The 17,772-nt window shown below is 45.7% G+C and overlaps 1 protein-coding gene across 1 annotated transcript in view; it reads left to right on the top strand.

Moving 5' to 3' along the window:
• TLN2 (talin 2) overlaps nucleotides 1-17,772 on the top strand; it is a 401,255-nt gene that overhangs the window by 312,435 nt on the left and 71,048 nt on the right. Inside the window, exons 35-42 of the mRNA XM_054565330.1 lie at nucleotides 215-304; nucleotides 2,258-2,380; nucleotides 3,725-3,868; nucleotides 5,535-5,696; nucleotides 11,534-11,674; nucleotides 12,364-12,545; nucleotides 13,641-13,773; nucleotides 16,071-16,172. Of these exons, the coding sequence (XP_054421305.1) occupies nucleotides 215-304; nucleotides 2,258-2,380; nucleotides 3,725-3,868; nucleotides 5,535-5,696; nucleotides 11,534-11,674; nucleotides 12,364-12,545; nucleotides 13,641-13,773; nucleotides 16,071-16,172 (1,077 nt within the window). The remainder of the gene's footprint in view (nucleotides 1-214; nucleotides 305-2,257; nucleotides 2,381-3,724; nucleotides 3,869-5,534; nucleotides 5,697-11,533; nucleotides 11,675-12,363; nucleotides 12,546-13,640; nucleotides 13,774-16,070; nucleotides 16,173-17,772) is intronic.

The following is a 17,772-nucleotide window of genomic DNA, read 5'->3' as shown; positions in this document are numbered from 1 at the left end:
TTGAAACAGCCAATGGATGTCTCAGGACATACGGGTTGGTTATACCTTATGTATCTTGAATTTTATGGATGATCAACATGGGTCTGGCATGGTGGGAATACCTACCATGCCATTTGGGGGGGGGGGTGATTGAGGGAAGTTGATTGATGGTATTTTATGTTGAATTTTTCTTGATCTGTAACACTTGCTTTTAACTTGTGTTCTCCTTCCATAGACAGTCAAAGGGATGCTGGACAATCCTAATGAACCTGTTAGTGACCTCTCTTACTTTGACTGCATTGAGAGTGTGATGGAAAACTCCAAGGTAAGCCTGCCCATGCTCTTGACATTTCTCCTGGGTGTGCGGAGAAAGTCTAGACATGCTTTGAATGCATCCGCCTGTGGCCACTCCATATTGCGGCATGTGTCACAAAGCCTTGTGGTGGAGCCCTGTGCTCAAGTGCTTCTCCAAATGTGACTTGCAGCACACACCAGAATCACCTCGGGGTCTTTCTTGTTAAACACAGGTTATAGGGCCCCAGCCCTCAATTTCTGGTTCTGTAGACCTGAGGTGGGACTGAGAATGTACATTTTTGACAAGTTCCTGGGTCCTGCTTATGCAGTCCAGGAGCCACACTTTGAGATCCACTGCTTATATCATATCACAGTTGGAACTTACTGTGAATCGAATCGTGTATTTTCTTCACCTGTGGTCAGACTGTTGGGGAAAACCCTTCAGTGACTTCGTCTTATATGAGCCCCTCATCTGTGTTCTTCTTGCCATCCATCCATGGCATGTATTCTCAAAGAGAGTGAAAAATTGTGGGGGGGTCAGGGTTGGGGAGGTAGAAAAATCTAAAGTAATACAGTGGTTTTTGCCTGCCCCCTGCCCCGCCCCCATTTTAACCTATTCAACAAAACCTTTTGTCTTAGTATTTAATTTGATGTGGTTGGCTGTTGCGGGGGAAATGTTATAAAAAGACATATTAGTGGAGTAACAGTTTTTAAAAGGTTGAACAACACTGACCCATGATAATAATGTCAATGTTTTTGAGAATGCCAAAATCAGGTTAAAATGAAATGGAAGTGAGAGGAATGAATGTTGAGCAATTGCAATCTGGCTTTGTACTTGGAGCACAAGTGCATGTTTGTTTATATCACTTCACATTAGCTTTGGGGAGACATATGTATCGGTGATGTCTGGAGAGCCTGCTTTGCATTGAGCAAAGACTAGAGGTGGTTCTGTCCAGCATTCTCTGTGGAATTTTGGATTGTAAGGGGAGGATGCATGTGTTTCTTGTACTTAGAGGGACGCAGGGGTAGGGAGAGGAAAAAGCTATGCATGGAAATATCCTCTAACTTCTTTGCTTTTCAACTCCTTAAGTAAACTGTATTATCTTGAATATCTAAGCAATTTTAGGGATTTTTTTTTCTTTTACCCATCCAGGATGGCTTATTGACAAATGAGTTCTGTATTGGTTCTAGACTTAGCAATCCCATTGTCTCTCCAAAGGGCTGTGCTGACCAGCCTTCCGTTCCCCCATCTCTTATCCTGGAAGGTAGAACCAGCCCCTCTGGGGCCTCATGAGGCCCTTAGAAGATAGAACGCCAGATGAGGGGCAGACACCCTGCCTCTGCCCATGACCTTCTCTGTGACCTTGCGCACAGTACGTGACTGCTCTGGGTTGGATTCTGAATACTAAAATCCCTTTTAGCTGCTATTTTAAAGACTTTTGAAGAAAATATACCAATGGCTTTCAAAATAAGGGAAAATTCTTAAAATATTTAGGAAACCCTCTCATTAGTGTTCAGATTAACTATCTGTATATATTTAATAAAGACATTTAAATGTTAGTGTAAATAAGTAAATGAATAATACCAGGAGGAATGTGTCTTCTGCTTTCTGGATATGATTTCATCTACAGCTCAGCGAATGTGTCTGATTTTTATATTCTGAGAACTATGAGTTTTCAGTTCAGAATATTCACCCATGGAATGCCCTATATAGATTTTACTCTATTGATCTGAGTATATTTACTCTTCCTCCTTGAGATATAGATAACTTTTGGGTAAAAGGTTTATACTTTTTATTATTCATTTTTCTTCATGGAACCATAACAATATGATTCTCTTGAATCTCTTCTTGATGCAAATAAAGGAAAATAATGGCAACTACTTTAAATTAAGTGTCCTTGAATGTTTAAGTTGGAAGTGTAGTTCCCTGTACCTCATGGTTTGAAAGAACGCTGGACAGAGAATGTTGCTGGTTGTTTTGCAGGTTCTGGGAGAGTCGATGGCAGGGATTTCACAGAATGCTAAGACCGGGGACCTTCCTGCCTTTGGGGAGTGTGTGGGGGTTGCATCCAAGGCTCTCTGTGGGCTGACAGAGGCAGCAGCTCAGGTAAGGGACTGGTTGATCCCCTTGCTATGCAATGCAGCCTGTGTCTAGAGCCAGACTGTGGGCGTACCTGATCCCAGTGGGAGGCATTGGGGGAGCTCCAGCTTCGGCTCCTTATTCAGCTGCCACCACAGAAACCATGGGAAAGGCGGTGTCTCCTGTGCTGGCCACGGCATTAGACAAAACATCAGCCAGTTGCCTCCCAGGAGCAGAGCAGCCTGGGAAGGAGAACACAGTGCACCCAGTACTGCAGACCCAGCGTGAAAGGTTCAGAGGCCAGCTTGCTCTTTTCCTGTTTTTAAAGGTCATTGGTACAGAGGAGTTGCTTGGGGGTGAGGGGAGGCGGGGAGAGGCATCACATAATTCAAATTCTCTCTGAGGTTTTACAATTGTGAAAATCTTAATCATGATCTTTTTAGCGTCAGAGGGAAAAAAAATTAGACACCGTCATGCACAGACGTGACTGGGCATGTTCCTTGCTCTTGGGTGATCCTGTGCATTTCTAATAATTACTGGGCTCATGTGACTGAAGCTTCAAAAATGTCAGCATTTATTTTAAAGGAGTTATTGTTTGACAATTGCTTTGAGCCTAGAAGATTATACTAAACTGAAGAAAAACATCCCTAGTTTGGGGGATGAAATTATCCACCTTCATCCTGCCCTGCAAATCTCAGGGGAAATGAATTAAGGTTGAAATTCCTGTTCACAGATTCATTTTCTCCCTGTTATTCATCTAGCACATCCAGAGGGTTTAAAGGGAAGACCTCCTCTTGTAGCCTCTTGTCCTCTTGGATACCAAATGTTACCTTTGTTTTTTTCCCTGAACTATGTCACTCATTCTTCCTATTTGCCCTTGGGAATACTGGCCTGAAGAATAAGACGTGTTAGGCCATGAGATAAGACGCCCTCATGAAGGGCATGCTCCAGGGTTGGCTGACCCAGCAGCTCCATGCCATCAGCCTGCACCCACTTTTTTCTGCCTCTCCCATCTGCCAGCCAAAGGGTCATCTTCATGCTGAGGCTGAGTACCCTCATGGTCATACAATGGCTGCCAGAAACGGTCGGGGCTGCATCCATCCTGGTTCATACCCCACAGAAGAGCTTCTTGAGGCTTTCTTAAGAGCAAGATGACTTCGTTCCCAGAAGCCTGTATCAAACTCCTGCTAGCATGTCCCTGGCCTGAGCTGGCATTCACCTGTCCATAGTTATTGACAAGATTACTCTGACCAGCTTGCACTAAGGAGCTCCTAAGCATGGTTGCTGCGTGTACATGACAGGACCATTGTTCCCCACAGACTCATCTGGGAGCTCAGAGCCTGAGCTGTGGTTTTTCTGCTTTTTTTCCAGGCTGCGTACCTTGTCGGCATCTCTGATCCTAACAGCCAGGCAGGCCACCAGGGCCTGGTGGACCCCATCCAGTTTGCCAGGGCCAATCAGGCTATCCAGATGGCATGCCAGAATCTGGTGGACCCTGGCAGCAGCCCATCGCAGGTAACCAGGGGGCGAGAAGAGGGGATCTGTGAGTCCATAAGGTATTGTAGGTGGGTTGTGGGAGAGTGGGAAAAGTAAGTAAAGAATACTCTTCTCACAGAGCAAAGCCAGCCAATGCAGCACTTTCAGTAGTGGCACAGAGGGATATTACAAATTGCGATGAAAGTGGGAACGTGTAGGTGCTTTGAAATGGGATGCTGGAAGGCCGAAGGAGTAAAGTAGTCAGTCACCATGAGGTTCATCGGGAGTCTCATAATTCCATTCAGTTCAGAGGACCTACGCCGAGAGCTTGTTCTCTGCTCAGCACTCAAGGTCTACATGAGTCAGACCCAATCCCCAGTGACCTTGGTTCTTAGTCTGTTGGATAAAGTTTGGAAAATGAGTGATTGCGCTTTGATGACAGTACCAGGGATGCACAGAGGAAGGTATGAAGAATTTTCTGAGGAGCTGTCAGAGTTCGCATCACAGAGAAGGTAGCACTGAGCCAGGTCTCAAAGTTAGGTCTCATAATCCACAGCACGTGAAGGAGCCACAGGCATTTTAGGCCTAGACAGTATGTGACATTTCATGGCACTTGCAGTGCTCAAGTGGCGTGGATTCCCATTCACTCACCAAAGCAGTATGTGCTGAAAGGAGCAAGAACTGGCCTCCGTGGGGCGTCAGTGGCAGCCTGTGCGTGGCATGTTCACTGCGAAGCCTAGGACCAGCATTCTTGAGGCAGGAGAAGGACCCAAGTAAAGGAGGCAATAGAGGGACGATCTGGACCTAACGCAGGCCTCAGAGCTGGCTGGTAAGGCAGCGCACCTGAGATTCCTTACCTATCCAGTTAAAGCCAAAGGGGTGTAACCAGCCTCAGCGAAGTAAATCAGATGGATGGATCCAGGAGAGCAGCTTGGTTTTGCCGGGGGCAGGGGAGGGGGCTTTGGGGAGAGGGGAGAGCCTGGGAGATTTCCGAGCCAGACCACCTAATAAGGTGCCTACTTGAGGCAAAAGCTGTCACACCTTGGTATTTATTTTACTTATCTATACCTGGACTCTCCAATGTGGTAGCCACTAGCTGCACTTAAAATGTGGCTTGACCAGATTTTGATGGGCTATAGGTATAAAATACACACTGGACTTTGAAAACTTGGTATGATAAGAAAAGACTGTAAAATCTCAATAATATTTTCAAATTGATTACATGGTGAAATGAAATATTTTGGATATTTCAAGTTTAATAAAATACATTGTTTAAATTAATTTCTCTTGTTTCTCTACTTATTTTATTCAATAACATGGCTGTTTGAAAATTACATATGGGGTTCATCGTATATTTCTCTCGGGCAGTGCTGGCCTAGACCCTGGACCAAATACTTCCTGTGTGGAGTTCCCAGGATAGCTGACTGCATCTCCTTTAAGACTCTCTGGAGCCCAGCCCACTCCCACCACCATGTCAGCACCTACTTTCCTTTTCTTGGTTCAGTCTTGGTGAATAACTCTTGCCCTCTCCTTTCTTGGAGTGACTTTGGGAGTGGCAGAGCTAGACACACGTGTTGTAATTACACGGGCCCTGAACATGTGCGTTGAAGAGGAATCCAGGGCTTGGGACCAGGGTGGACTCCTCTGAACTGGAGCCCTATGCACTGAACATGGGGTGCCCCCAACCCAGCTCCATGCTTTATAGGTTCTCTCAGCGGCCACGATTGTCGCCAAGCACACCTCAGCCTTGTGCAACGCCTGCCGCATCGCCTCGTCCAAGACAGCCAACCCAGTGGCCAAGAGGCACTTTGTCCAGTCAGCCAAGGAAGTTGCGAACAGCACTGCCAACCTGGTGAAGACCATCAAGGTAGGTGTCTGGCCCTTAGGAATCCCTGGAACACCTGTGGCAGCAGGGAAAGTATGGGATTGAAGCTCTGCTCTCCTAAGACTTATTGTCAAGTGAAATTTAACATCTAATTTGGTCACATGATTTAAGTCACTGAGGAGTCCCTTACTGGTGGAGATATTCATCATGGAAAACTAACAGCCTGGGTTCCTACTAACCTTTCAGATAGCTGGGTGGGCCGGCACTCCCCAAATTCTGTGCATGAGAAGCTTAGGGGCACAAATCCGGAAGGGGTTGGCTCTGCGGCCTCTCTTGGCACTGTGTTTGGGTAGCAAACGCCCTGTGTTTACTTAAACTGTGTGCTCATGTGAGATGATTTTGAAGGAGCTGGTAGAAGATTCTGCCTCTGTTAGTAGATCTGGATCCAGAGAGAAGGTGGAGGGAGAAGGAATGGGAAATTGCGGGAAAATCACTTATCTAAAAAAAGCAACTTAATCTATCTTATGATATGCATTCTGTTTGTAGTTAATTAAATGTTTACAATGGAGCATCAGGTTTTTGAAACAGATCAATCTGTGTTTATAGCAAGTTCATGGGGGCCACAGTGGGGAGGGAATTGCAGCAGCTGGAATGTAACATTTGTTAGTCCACAAACCCAGTCTTCTTTGAGCGGGGACCTAACAGGCAGGGGGCAGCTGATCCTGCGGGAAAGGGCCACGGCCTGGACAGTAGGCCACAGGCAGAGAGCCTGGTGCCCCCTCCAACCCTCTACAGGAGGTTACTATGGGAGGTCAGCTCTCAGTTCTGTGTAAGCCGGGTTATGCAGGAGTGAAAGGCATTGGAGGGTTAACGCCTGATTTAAGGATGTTCATGCTCACTGAGATAGGACAGTCTGCTTTGTTGCTGGGCAAGTCCCAGAGTAATGGGACTTTCCCCCATTTACTCCAGAGGAGAGGGTGCTAGACCCCTCATTTTCCTTTCACCATACAAAGCCACTTTAATCACAGAGAGACATTAGTCAACGGCTGAGCCAAGCAGAAGCAAAGGAGAGAACACAGCCCAGCAGCAGTTGGCAGCTTGTGGGCCTAACACCAGGCAGGTGCCCTAGTCAGCAATTTCTTAGCTGTTTAAATCGAGTCTCGAAATGAAAACAACAGAAAATAAGAAATCTGCTTATTTAAAGACAATAATATAGGTTGAAAATGGAAAAAATTAAAGCCCATGCCCCTAGGTCCTGGTGGTGGCTCACCTTAATGGCCATCACAGTTCATAGTATTAGAAATTAATAAAGGTTACTTTTTAAGTGTTTGGCTTGTGCAAAGCCTGTTCCAAGTGTGTTGTGTATATTACTCATTCAGTCCACACAACCACCCAGTGCTTGTCATTCCCATTTTGCAGACAAGACACTGTGGCAACAAGAAGGTTAAGTAACTTCCCCAGGGTGGCCCAGCCAGTAAGCAAACCCACATCCCCTGCTCTATCCACTCTCAATTCTGCTCTCACCCCTTGGCAATGCTGTTCAAATCCTCTGTGTGGAGAGACTAATTTGTCTCAGTAGCCTGGGGAGAAATACCTTGATGTGCCTGCAGTGCATGTGCAAGTTTCAGGGGGAGTCGGGGGCAGGGGGCCGCAGCACTGGAAAGAGAGAATTGAAAGTAGTGACATCATTGTTAGTTTGCTTTGTATTATTAACTTTTTTCAGTTAAAGTTGGCCATTTTCTGATTATTAAAAAAAACAGTCCGTATTTAGATGGACCTAGGGAGTAAAAAAAAAAAAAAAAATTCTGTAGAAATTCCTGGAAATCTTTCTTTTCTGCCTCATCCTTGGCTTTTAAATCCTACCTAGCGCTGTTACAAGAGCTCATCCTTTCCGATTCTCCACACAGAGTCAAACCTTCTTTGCAGTTCCCTGCAGCAAATGAGCTCTTGCGATGGCCTGGAAGATAGGCCTGTGCAGAACACCAGAGAAGGGGTGCGGGGTGATTGTCGTGTGGAGAAGATGAAGGCCTCACCTCCCGGGAGCACCCCGGGAATCAGCAGCAGTGCACGAGGAACAGAAATGAACCTGTGCCCTCAACTTGCCGAAACGTACTTGTTTTTTAGTTCCCGTCGGGTGGCAGGGTTTGGTGGGTACAATAAGCTTTGTTTTTAATTTACTAATAGGAAAATGGTACAAGGTCATTTCACTGCAGCACATCATACCATATACTGAAGAGATTTCCTTTTTTAAGGAATGGTTAAGAATCCTGTCATATGATACCACAAATGAATATTTCATTCCTTACATGCTTAAGACAGCGAGCTACCGTGATAACTGCCTTTTGCTCTAAGTTTTACATTTCTCCATGCTTTTTTTCCCTTTAACCACAAGGATGTGCCCAAGCCTAAATCCCAGCTGACACACCCATACTGTCACAAAGAAAGGAGGGGGAGCAGGGAGGAGCAGGGAGCAGACTACCTTGCAGCAAGTTATTAGCATCCATGGAGGACATGGGCCTCTGGGAATTGTAAGCCTCCACTGATGGCATTCTTTACAATGCCAAGCATGGCTCAGCAAGAGTGTGCTTCCTGCCAGGGCAAGTTAGGAGCACACAGACCCCTGACCAAGGTTGTCGCATTCCACTGATCACCACATGTAATGCTGCCAGCTTTTCTCGCTTTAGTCAGCTCATTACCTAGTCTCGCATCAGATGTGTGGAATGGAATGTTGCTTTAAGTGTGCAGTCGCTCGGGTGTGGGTGCCAAGTAAAAATTGTGCAACAACAGCATTTGTTTTTCTGAGAAGTTGGAGCGTGGCCTTGCCTCTCGCCGTGGAGGTGAAGCTCAGGGTTTTGCGATTAAGCATTTCTAGGTACCAAAGACACCAGCCAGATCCAGTTGTCATTAATCAATTTGACTTGGCTGTATTTTTTTTTTCTTTTGGCCATCCTTCTGTTTGGATTAGTAAAACAGGTGTCTTCAGAAAAAAAGAAGGAAAAAACAAAACCAAAAAATACCTCTAGGCTTCTTTTACTTGTTATTCTTGTTGCCTTTGTCTAAAAGGTCAGTAGGAGATAAGGGAGCCCGGGGTCTTGAGTTCTGGTTTGAAGCATGACCTTGGCATAGCCTGTCACTTTCGATATGTTGGTTTTATCATCCGGAACATTGGAGATTTAGGATTAAATAATCTTTAAAGTTTCTCCTAACTCCTGAAGTCATGAATCTGTGATTCTGGTACACATGCAGAAACTGTTCCTGCCAGCTCCCTGTGAGATTTTGCCAAGTGAGCACAGCCCACGGGCCGAGAGAGCCCTGTCCCTACAGGTTTTGGGTCTTTAGCTAAGGGAATTCGCCCATTCTCTGTTGGGACTGATATTCTGACGTTCTGGGACTGGACCATCTACGTGAAAACTGCCGTGTCTGCTTCAGACTTCTCCAGGGGGCAGATTTGAGCCTTCAGTTCCCTCAGGTGGCACAGCCATCCCTAGAGTGGAGAGGCAGCACCCACAAGTGAAGTAGTGTCTGTGTGTAAAGCATCCTTTCTGATGCTAAATGCTTCTGTTGGAGGAAATAGCTTTTCCTCATTGAAAATGAAAAAAAGCAGGTGATGTAGGTTAGTGTTCTGTTCCAAGTCATTCAAGGTCTTGTCCTGTGAAAAAAATCAAAGAAAAAATCTTCCTCTTATTGGTGCAGTTTATGAAACTGCACAATTAGAAAACCATGCCTTAGACTTTCCCTCAGGATTACTCATCTTCTCATTTTGAGTAAGTTTAACTAAGGATTGTTGGCTTGATCAGGTACCTGCCTTCCCAATAGGCTGAGAGGGTTGTGGGAGGTAGACAAGGGGGCGGGAAGAGTATGGAGAGGTCAGAGGCAGGAGAAGTGAGCAGCACTAAAGGGAGGCTTGGCATCTTCTATTTGGCTAGAAGCCATGTAACCGCAACCAGAGGGGATGTGACTGGCCATGGGTGATGCTGGGACCCAGGTTCCGTTGACACCAAAGTCTACTTCTGCCATCTTCCTCCTTCACTGGTTTGCCTGTGCTGGGGCCACGCCCCACAGGCTCTTGCTATGTGGTGCCCACACTGCCTCCCACTATGTTCCCAAGTTGCTCTGAAGTCTGACAGGGCCTGACTTCAAGGAGTCCGTGTTAATAGTGCAACAAGATTAGAGTGCCAGGTTTACGTCTGTGTTGCCAGTGCCTGGTGAAGTGGAGGTAATAGGCACCAAATCAGTGTTTAGTGAGTACGTGAGTGGCAGTTAGAACTGAGGCCACATATATGAGCAAGAAGTAGCAGGCACCAAGGGTTTCCATTGGGCCTAGGAGAATAGCAGAATCAGAGAGGTTAAGTTAGAGGTGGAGGTAGAGGTCTTCCCCTTCCTGTCTGGTGGGGAAGAGCATCAACTGAGGCAAGCCATGCACAGTATTAGCAAAGATGGTGAATCAGCCAGGTTCATGGGAATTCCTCTGAATATCCTAGCTTGGTGGATGTGCAGTTATTGTCCCAAGCTGCCAGCACTTGATTGGAATGTAGCTGTTATTCAGAAATAGCCTTTAAACTGATTGTGTCTGCCTACTCTTGCCTTAATGAAAAAGAAATATGCCCACATCAGATCCAGGTTGTTTCATAATGCTGGTGCCTCTGGTTTTTTGTTCACTAATTGTCTAAATTGGCATTTAAATAGTGCTCATAACAGTTAAATTAAAAGTTTATAATTGGTTGTTTAGTGAGGAAGTTTACGTTCTTCTACAAAGATAACTGCCTTCTCAAACATGGCCCTTTGCTGGGAGGCAGAGCTGCTATCGCTGGATCATAGGCTGTTGGTTCCAACAGTCTTGTTCTTCAGCAGGTGCAGTCTGGGGGTAGGGAACCTCAAATCCAGATGTTAACGCTTTGTGAGGCAGCCTGGCATGGATCACAGGCCACATTCCTGGATTCCCATCCATCCAGGACATTAATCAGCGATGTAACTGATCATTCAATGTCATTGTGTTACCTGCTGTTAATTTAAAAAAAGAAAAAAGCTAATGAAGCATAAGATAGGCAGAAAAACAAACAAACAAAAAACCCACATACATCATATTTGTAGAGCTCAATGACTTTTCTCACGCTGAACATACCTGGTAACTACAACCCGATCAAGACGCGGAGCATAGCCAGCCCGGAAGGCTCCCTGGTGCTCCTTCAGTCATATGTGGCCCAACACCTTAAATTACCTTCACCCATTCTTGTACTTTGCATAAGTGGAATCACACAGTACGTACCCTTTTGTGCCTGGCCCCTTTAACTAAATTTGTCCAGAGTGTTGGGGTCAGTTCTAGTCCATTCCTTTCCATTGGATTCCATTTTGCTTATTTCAGAATGGCGCATATGCAAGCCCTTCTTTCATTGGTCATTCAGAGACCTTGAGGTAAAACTTAGAAAAAGTTGAAAGTGCTACACAATGTAAAGTATTCCTATAGTTTGGGAGGGAATAGACTTAATTGGAGTGAAAGTGGAAAGGAAGAACCCAAACGTTATAGTGTCAAAAGTGGGGAGGAAGGTGGTTCAGCCTCAAGGTCTGGCAGCCTGGCTCAGGGAGTGAAGAGCAGAACATTATTTGAATTCGTTTCTGCCTTTTGTGAATGGCCTGTCAATGGCCTGTGAGGTCAGCTGCCTTGGGAGCCACATATTCAGCTTTATTTCTTAGAAGTGCTAACTGAGCCTGCTGCTTGATGACAGAGCTCTCTCTAATTAGTTCTTATCTACTACTTACAGATTCACCAAACATTTTGTGTTCCCACTAAACCACCTTCTTTCTCTGGAAGGTGATTACTGTGGCCCAGGAGAGATTTGTGCTTCTCAGTGGGGTAAAGTCTCCGTTTTGTCTCCCATCAGGCCCTGGATGGGGATTTCTCTGAAGACAACCGGAATAAGTGTCGCATTGCCACCGCACCCTTGATCGAAGCCGTGGAGAACCTGACAGCCTTTGCATCCAACCCTGAGTTTGTCAGTGTTCCTGCCCAAATCAGCTCCGAGGTAGGGAGTCTTTACAGCAAAGGTAATATTGGTGTCTTTGGCAGGTTTTCTGTGCCACTAAATGAGCACAAACTGTTAAGAACTCCAAAAGTTCTCTCTGTCAACACGTAGGGCATTGTTATTGTTGTCAATGACACATGCACAGAGTTAATGAAGCTCAGTGTCTATACATGTCTTAAGAGGTAATGCCTTAGCTTTATATGTTGAGAACAATCTCTATGCATAGGTTTGGGGCTGATTCTTGGTATGTGTCCCACTCAGAAATAATTGCCCTGGCTGGTGTGGCTCAGTGGATTGAGCACCGGCCTGTGAACCAAAGGGTCGCTGGTTCGATTCCCAGTCAGGGCACATGCCTGGATTGCGGGCCAGGTCCCCAGTAGGGGGCGCACAAGAGACAACCACACATTGATATTTCTGTCCTCCTTTTCTCCCTCCCTTCCCCTCTGTCTAAAAATAAATAAAGTCTTTAAATAAAAAAAGGAATAATGTTTAAGGAGTGAACATGGACCAAAGTTCTCATCATCAAGGCCCTGTATGAGCCAGCCCCCCTGGTTCCTTATCCTCTATGTCTCCTTCCAAATGAACAAAGGCAGACAAAGGCAATGATTTGGTAAAGGACAGGACCTTCCAGGGCCCAAGCCATTCGCACTATGCACCCTGTTCTTGACCCTTCTGCTGTCTGGTTCCAGGGCTCCCAGGCACAGGAACCCATCCTGGTCTCAGCCAAGACCATGCTGGAGAGCTCATCGTACCTCATCCGCACAGCACGCTCACTGGCCATCAACCCCAAAGACCCACCCACCTGGTCTGTGCTAGCCGGGCATTCCCACACTGTGTCTGACTCCATCAAGAGTCTCATCACATCTATCAGGTGAGTTTTGCTCCAGAAATTGCTAGGGCTCTGCATCTGAACGGGGCAGCAGGGAAATAAGCCCATTAGAACTTGTATTTAATAACAATGTGGTCGATCATTATCATCATCTTTTTCTTTATCTCTTTGGGATCAGTGGTAGCACTGGTCACAATAATAATGGCTAAATTATATCAGATACTCTTCCAAGCATTTTACCTATATTCTCTCATTTGACGATCACAACAACCTTGCAAGGTAGATACTGCCATTGTCTTCATTTCGCTGATGAGAGAATTGAGGCAACATTCCCAAGGACCTTCCTAGGTCTGGTGGCTCTAGTCCCAGCCTTTCCAACCATTCTACCACATCATCTGTAGCTAGAAGCTTAGGCAGAGAGCACCACTGTTTGTTTAGCAGGATTTAGGGTTACCTTATCTTGCTAATAACACAAAAACATATTCTAGGTCCCACAGTAACTCTAGGCCTCTCTGACCTCCTTGGTGATAGTAGTAACCTGAGAAAATATCCCCTAAGGAGATATAGCATTTCTGAAGTTGACCAAAGTCAATAACCCATATCATGGAATGAATCTCTTTTGTTAGTTATAGTTTGTTTTTCAATTACTTTTGAAACTCAAGACCATGGTTAACTTTCCGAATGCAGAGCAAAGAAAATTTCATGAAATATTTTCTCTTCTCCCATAACCCAGGACTTTGTGAATAGTATGCAATATAGAGAGCATCATATGGTTGCACTGGGAAAAGCACTGATTTTTTTTTTTTTTTTAAAGTAAGAATTCTATGCTTGAGCCAATGAAAGGATAATCCAAGTTCAGACTGTTTCATTTGCAGTTGTCTGGCATCAGCCTAAGGTGGAAGGCACCAACACAGCCTTCTCACCAGAAGTAAGCAGAGTTAGCACAAGTGTTCAATTAAGAAATGCAATGGGCTATGCGGGACGGCATTGCTAAGCAAGTGTCAGGGATTATATCCTAAAATTAAGCAGTTGAGTGGGGCAGAGAGTAGAGAGGGGCTCCTGGCCCACCAATGCAGGAGTGGGTTGTGAGACTTGCACCCCAAGAAGCCTGTGTTTAACTTCCTCTATCTGTTCCAGGGACAAGGCCCCGGGCCAGAGGGAATGTGACTACTCCATTGATGGCATTAACCGGTGCATCCGGGACATCGAGCAGGCCTCACTGGCAGCTGTCAGCCAGAGTCTGGCCACGAGGGATGACATCTCTGTGGAGGTACACTGGGGCTCTGTGGCCAGCTCGGAAGGCTCCGGACGTGCGGAAGAATCTCAGGACCAGGCTTGGGGGGATGGGTGAATGGGACCAACATGTTTTGGGATGAGGCAGGGCAAATGCTGAGCAGAGAATAGCTGTTTAGTGGAGGAACACATATACTTCTTGGGGTTCCAGTGTGGCTAAAGTTTGAAGAAAAATTAATGCCAGATAAGAATATATTAATGAGGTGGAGTTACCATATTCAGTTTCACACATCAGCAGAGCAGACATAAGCACAACATTGCAAACATCTCTTTGTCATCATATTTCATCAATGCACTTTTAGACTAACAGGCACATTTTGCATTAAACTCTATAGTATATTTTGTCCATTCAGAGATAACGGATTTTTTCCCTAAGTTATTTAATATCTGGTATTTGGGGATCTTTTGCATTCTGTTGTTAATTCAAAGCCACTTTGCCTTTTCTTGCCAGTTTTTCCAAAGTTGAGAATTGAATTTTCCTACTTTGATCTTTGGAGGTTTTTTTAATTACCTGTCCCAAAGCCCCTGAGTATATTTCTTTCTTCTTGTTGAGGATGCCTGACACTCAGAAGGTACTTAGTAAACCTGGATGGTCTCTTTACCAATGTTTCTGTTACTGCCACTGAATTCATCAATAGTGAACTGTGGCCCATCTCTGTGGAGTGGGCCCAGAGTGGATATTAGTCATTTTTATTAATAGAGCTGTTTCACCTCAGCTTCATGTGACCACCACCTATTTCCAAAAAAGAAAGAAGGAATAAGAATTCTCATCCTGTGAAGAATGTTAGAATTATTGTAAATCTGTTTTTCAAGTAGAATATGAATACAGAAAAATATGCGTAAGTGTGCAGCTTGATGAGTTATCAAAACTAAGCACACCCATTAACCAGCATCCTGATCAAGAAACAAAGGGGACCGGTACCTCAGAAGCCCCCCTCACGCCCCCATTCTGTGACCTTACCTCCCCTGCATATCCTGTCTTCCTCTCTAGAAAGAAAACCCTCCCCTTTAAGTGCCTGTGCTCCCTACTTGGACCATATTTTATTTAACAAGCCATCTATAATAAGACAACATTACTGGAATATTCTTGCACTCTGGATTATCACATTATAAGTGAGAAGATAAGTAATTAACTAAATAAGACCCTTGGAAATTTGGAGGCTTCTCGCTACACTCCTCCTTGTCTTTATCTCTGTCTCTTTTTTCCTTTTTTTCCCCCAGGAATTTGTTTTCAAGTTTGCATGTTAGGCTGCTCATCTCATTGACTAAACTCTGCTCAAAGCTCCCCAGCTCGTATGCAGCATTGTTGAGTGGGAAAGGACTGAGTCTCATTTTTGATGAGCAGGACATTGTCGCTTCTCAGGAATTGCACCCATTCTATGCTGGTGTGTGCAAACCTGCAATGTCCAGTGTTTTAATGTATTAAGTCCTGGCTCTATCAAGCACAGCTCCTATGAAGATTCCTACAAAAGGGCCTAATATTTCCCACTATTAGCTAACAATCTCCACCCCCTCGCACTCCAGCATCACCAAGAGACCTTGCGCTGTCTCTCTATGGCATGCGTTCAGCTCCTCGCGATGGAGAGATTAAACCGTCTCTCACACCTGAGAAGAAATGCCTTGATTATGCCATGTCCAGTGACTGTGTCCACATCACCAGATACCGTGGCCAGAGAACCTGACCTGATGGGCTCAGGGGGCCCTGACATTTTCACAGGGTTGTGTCTGAGAAACAGTCCTGCGTCCAGAGAAGGGACCTCATTTTTACATCACCCTCCTCTCCCCTACTCCCTTAACGAGTTCTTAGTTCCGAGGACACAGTGGCCTGGATTGCCCCTCAGACCCACCGTTAGCTGTCTCCATTTGGACAAAGTCGTCTTCTCTCCTTGGAAAGCCATGGCTGATCCACATTTCCAGCAATCATGCTGAATAACCCCATGGAAAGATACCAGTAGCATCGGCTGTGACTGCGGTTGGTGGGAGTGAGAAGCCACTATAAATAGTGCTCCTCAGTCCTGCCTTATGTCACTCACAGGTGCAGCTGGCAGGGCGGGGTGGGGAGAAGAGCAGGGGGGAGTGTGGTTCTAGCCCAGAAGAGCAGAGGACCCCTGGCCCAGGAAGGGGCAGGTAGAGCCGCAGCTTGATGACATGCCCAGACATTTTGATGTCCCCTTCTCGTGGCCTCCCTTGTCTTCCATGCGGTCTTCCTAAGTTAGTGTGCCACATAGGGAACCGTTATGGGGTGGACTTGACGGCTCTCTCTCTCCTTTCCAGGCGCTGCAGGAGCAGCTGACTTCAGTGGTCCAGGAAATCGGGCACCTTATTGATCCCATCGCCACAGCGGCTCGGGGAGAAGCAGCTCAGCTGGGACATAAGGTAATGGGCACCCAGGGGATCCTGCTGAGCATGCTCATAAGAGAGAGAGGTGCAGGGAGAAGTTTTATTGATTTTGTTCCTGTTCCCAAAATCCTGGTGCCAGTTCTTGGGCCTGGGTCCATGCTGGCTTTAATGACGGAAAGTAATACTCAACCTTCCTCTAACATCTTCTCTGAAAATGTCCCTTTGAGGATCTGTTTTCACCTGGTGCTGAGGCAGAAACTCCAGGGAAATTTTTCTGGTTGTGGTCAGACTTTTTAGCCCATGAGGCATCTATAGTCATCTGTTGGTCATGACCTTCGCTGAGATAAACCAGAAACTAAAGTTGACATTGCTAGCCTGATGTCTGTCACCTTTTGTCCTGGCTGGCTGGCCTCATTCTCATGCATTTTAGGCTACATTGTTCTTCCATGACCTCTAATACAGTGTCTGTTTTCACGCATGAGAAAGGAAAGCAAACTTGCACATTTCACTCTGCACAACTAATGCCTCCCTGTGTGGCCACCCCAGAGGAGCCCTTCAACCTGTGTTGTTACAAGTGCCAAATATGTTTGGCCTGTTTGGTGTTCGTTCTGCAGATCCTCCAAGGAGAGTGGGTTTTTCAAGCAGCCTGTGTCTCAGCAGAGAGAGGGCAGAAATTGGATTTTTAACAACATTTGAGGTTACCTAGCATTTATCAATGCAGCCGTCAGTATCAATGTGCATATCAAGAAATCCAGGAGCCAGAATTGTCTCTAGATATTGATTTTAGGAAATCAATATTCTTGCTTTTTTAAATTACAGAACAGCTTAGGGGGCTACTAAGCTTGCCGCTGGTTTGTAAGGAGAGGTTTTTGAGATTTAAAATGGTCAGTGTCTCTGCCTTTTCAAGGGCAGCAAATTTTATTTCTTTTGAGTTCCTTTAGAATAAGAAAGGGGAAGAGATTTGCCCTGGGAAGAGGTTTGCAGGGGTGGGGTGCCTGGCCTGGGGGGCTGGAGCCACTGCCCGTGTATGTTCTGCAGGAAAACAGTTTGGCAAAGAAGCCAGACTTTGTTTCAACAGTTACTTTTCATTCCATTAGGAATTTCATAAGAAAATACTTACAGAGTTCAAGAGCAACATCCTTGTCTCTGCAGATATGTTGTTAGTAAGGAAGATTTATTCCCTTGTCCGTAGGTGACATCAAAAGAATAATATATTTGCGTCACTTGAGTCATAAATTTACTTTTGGCCCTTTGGCTAAACCAGTCTGGCTTTCTAAAAGGGAGTCTGGACAAAGGAGCCTAGGGGCCCTGTACCCAGAGGAGTCGTGGGCTTAGCGTTGATACCCACATGGTCCCAATGTGTCATTACAGCGCTCAGGTGACGTCCTGGATCAGCTTCAACGTCACGGGGGAATGCTAAGTGCAAATTCGTAGACCCCACCTGTATTAGTTTTCCCACAGCTGCTGTAACAAATTACTAGTACAAACTGGGTGGCTTAAAACAACAGAAACTTAATCTCTCACAGTTCTGGAGGCCAGAAGACCAAAATCAAGCTATTGGCAGGGCCAGACTCTCTGGAGGCTCCCAGAGAGAAACCGTTCTTGGCCTCTTCCAGCTGCTGGTGGCCCTTGGCAT

Source organism: Pteronotus mesoamericanus, unplaced genomic scaffold (genome assembly GCF_021234165.1).
Source record: "Pteronotus mesoamericanus isolate MK-2021 breed Mesoamerican mustached bat unplaced genomic scaffold, CSHL_Meso_final contig_164, whole genome shotgun sequence".
Taxonomy (NCBI): domain Eukaryota; kingdom Metazoa; phylum Chordata; class Mammalia; order Chiroptera; family Mormoopidae; genus Pteronotus; species Pteronotus mesoamericanus.
The sequence above is the reverse complement of the archived record's forward strand: the minus strand, read 5'-3'. Positions and strand labels throughout refer to the sequence as shown.